At 37.1% G+C, this 3,444-nt stretch overlaps 1 protein-coding gene across 1 annotated transcript; it reads right to left on the bottom strand.

Annotated features, from left to right (window-relative positions):
• Positions 1-809: 809 nt before the first annotated feature.
• LOC149200739 (uncharacterized) lies at positions 810-3,025 on the bottom strand. Its single transcript, XM_089399628.1, has 4 exons — positions 2,723-3,025; positions 2,491-2,562; positions 1,504-1,672; positions 810-1,356 (listed from the first exon to the last, which is right to left on the bottom strand). Exons 2-4 carry the CDS (start codon positions 2,557-2,559, stop codon positions 989-991), a joined length of 606 nt encoding a protein of 201 aa, XP_089255754.1. The 5' UTR covers positions 2,560-2,562; positions 2,723-3,025; the 3' UTR covers positions 810-988.
• Positions 3,026-3,444: the final 419 nt, after the last annotated feature.

Raw genomic sequence — 3,444 nt, 5'->3', positions numbered from 1 at the left:
CACTACTAGAGAAGTGCCATACCCCTTGAGTTGTGTATATATGCACTAACTCATATTTGTATTATTCGTATCTTGTGATCATTCTTTCATCATTGATAAAAGGATTTAGCCTACAGGAACCATAAACTATAGCACTCTCTTTTTGTTGGGTTCTAGTTCTCTATACCACACTATTGTGGATGGTCATCCTTCTCTCTCTAGCAAACTAGTGCTGTATCATTATGCTTCTCTCTCTTGCAAACCAGTATTGTTTTTTCTTTATTACAGAACTTGAGTTTGCTGGTTGATTCCATCCAATCCCCTCTCTCCTGTGAATTTCAATATCAAATGAAGGCACTCTCCCCTACAATTTGGGGACCAACCTATTGTTTGGTAAATCTCCATGGTAGGTTGGATAATTTGATCTAAAATGACTATATTCCCAAAAGAATGGATTCTTGAAATTGTACAGTGATTTCTGTAATTTTCTCCTAAGACAGTACAAACCTAATCAATCCTGTTACTAGTAGATAGTAGATAGCCATCATGGTGAGTTTGAGAATGGGATTATCAGAAATGGCTTTAATGACAATACTCTGATGGATGTCTGGTTTTGTGGCAAATTTAGACTTAGAAGGAATTGTAAAATATCTTTACATCCTTGAAATGGACTGCATGGGGTCTAATAAATTGCATTCGTTTTTACATTTTGTAGTAAGTCTTTCATAATTTAATCCACCATACAAATCGTGCTTTGCTGAAAAATGGAAAATAAGTAAAAGAATCTGCTTAAAAGTCATTTGGAGAAGCAGCAATGTAACTGAGCACCACAAAAAGAATTGATATTTCTCATTTTATTCCAAAAATATAATGCTACAAACCCATATGGGAGCAAATTACCAGCCTGCACTGGATACATATCATAGCCTCCAGGGAGTTGCAGAGATTGCTCACTGCCTTCCTAGGTGCGTATGCAGGCTGGATGCTCTGCTCCTCCAATGCAATTTCACTACCGCTGACATTTTTTCTTGCAAGAAGGAAGCTGAAGAGCCATAGTCTTTACTGGAACATTCCTGGATTTACAGAATGATAGCAGGCTAGTTTCCAGAACTTCTCCCGTGTCTTTCATGTCAACTCCATAACTCTTTAATCGGCGAATATCACGGAGAATGGGTGATTGCCATGGTCCATCCCACCATCCGCATGGAAGTAAAGGTGTGAGGGCGCATTGATCAGTTTGATTATGGCAGCTCAATTTTCCTCCAAACCGATTCCAGACATGCCCCCACCCTACCTGGTTGCCCAAACCACCTGCCAAAAGGGTGCTCTGAAAACTGCTGTAGAAAGAAAAGTTTAATGGATATGCCAAAGTCTCGTCTGCATACAACATATGACAGCTTTTAGAATCTACAACCAAAGGGGAAAAAAAGACCCTTTGTAAACAATTAAGAACACTGCTGTGATTTAAACCTCCAGATGAGAAACTATGAGAATAAAGAATCCTTCAAACATTTGCAAACATACCAAGCTTGTTTGCTGCTGCCATGGCAGCAATGAGCTGAGCATATGTGGTACCCACTCGCCTGTGAGCTCCAGATATAACTGCATGCCTGGCCCGTGATGCAAGGAAGAAGTCCACGAATGCAACCCATCTTGGCATGGGACCCCAGTCCCTTGCTCTTAATTTAGAAGGCTGTAGAAGGTGTGGATGAATGACTGAAATCAGCTTCCAATATCACAGTGGCATTATATTGTTGCATTCATGACAGTCAAAGGGACAAAAAGAAGCCTAAGCTAGAAGCCTGATAAGCATCTCACAGACTATCATTCCAAAGTTCAAACGACCTGAAGGAGGGTCTGCTGTTAACTACATCATTACAACGAAAGAATAATCTCTGAGGGGATGGCATATCCCAGAGTCTATGAATATAAAATTTAAACCATATGTAAAGCATGGACTGTGGATTCTATGGATGTTACAGATATTCTTCAGTCAGTCCACCCAGCTATAATGTTGTATTATGACTTGTTGGTTGTAGTGTAGAAAGCATTGATTGGAGAAACCCAGTTATATTAGAAGATGAACAAGGAACTAGAACTAACAAATTGCAGGACAATTCAAGGAATCAGGCAACCAAAAAAGCAGGTAAACAAATTTTGTGCTACTTGAACAGAAATAAAGTTGACTCTCAAGTAATCACAATGATTCCATTTGATGAATATATGCACGTGTAAACAGATTGGCTATCAATGTACATGCAAAAACACAATCCAAGCAATTTGAGAAGCTACTTGACGCCTTTCTCCTGATTAGTCTAGATGATTTTCTTTTTGTTAGTAGTTCAAGAAATCCAATCACAAATTAAAATTTCGATGATTCTGGTATTGGCAAAAATCATTTCAAACTGTTAGAAGCATAAGTAAAACAATCCACAACATATAGCTCTGAATGCAGGAATGACACAAAACAAGTTCATCAATCCCTTCTTTGATAAAGAAAGTAAAACAAACCTGAAAGTAGGTTGCACTCATGATCTCACTAGCATTCTCACTGGAGTATGACATGTAATCAAAGTGCATAATCTGTATAAAAGAAAAATAATAAGCCATATCTCACAAACTTAAAAGACTAATATAAGATCAATCTCAATTTTACAAAATGTCCATATTTGTAATGACCATCTGTATAAATAAAATATTTTATCTCCATTCATGTTCACCTATGAAACATACAACTACTCACCTCAGCATATTCTTTCAACTCCTTCTTAATATGCCGTACAACTGAGGGCGTATCAGTAACCAATACCACTCGAGGTCTCGCAGTGTTATGCGAAAGTTCACGAAGGGAATTTTTAATACAGCTATAGGCTGCATATAGTGCTCTTCTAGAGCTGGCATCAAATGTATAATTGCATTTAGAAATTAGCAATCAGCCATAAATCACAGAGTTCAATTCAGTATTAGAATGCAACTGCATATTATTGCAAAATCCTGTTGCCTATCATCATTCATTACAAAATTAGCCCAGTACTTAATATGGAAAATATCGATCCACAGAAAAACATGTAACTATGATCATCAATAACTTTTATATAAATGCATGTTGGAGATTGTAAATACTATAACAACTATTCATGTAAGTCAACTGACTACAATAAAAAGGAGCCTTTTTTCAGAGACTAATTCAATGTAAATTGTCGGATTCTTATTTGTTTGACTCATAGAAAAGGTATTTCTATGAAATCCTTCCTTCGAACTACCAACCACCATAACCTTTCCCATCTATTAAATAATTATTACATGCATCTCTTTGAACTACTAACATTATGTATTGACTGACAGTGCAAAATATAGAGTCCACTAAGGAGATGTGTGACAAAACTTTCACAAAATCACTGTGGGTGGTGGATCTCAAGGAGGACCTATGCAGATTTATCTGTACTACCATAGAATATGAAGATT

Source organism: Pinus tabuliformis, chromosome 2_1 (assembly GCF_031772625.1).
Source record: "Pinus tabuliformis cultivar Carrire ecotype Pingquan chromosome 2_1, CPIR1, whole genome shotgun sequence".
Taxonomy (NCBI): domain Eukaryota; kingdom Viridiplantae; phylum Streptophyta; class Pinopsida; order Pinales; family Pinaceae; genus Pinus; species Pinus tabuliformis.
Note: the sequence above shows the minus strand (reverse complement) of the source record. Positions and strands in the feature narration are given on the sequence as shown.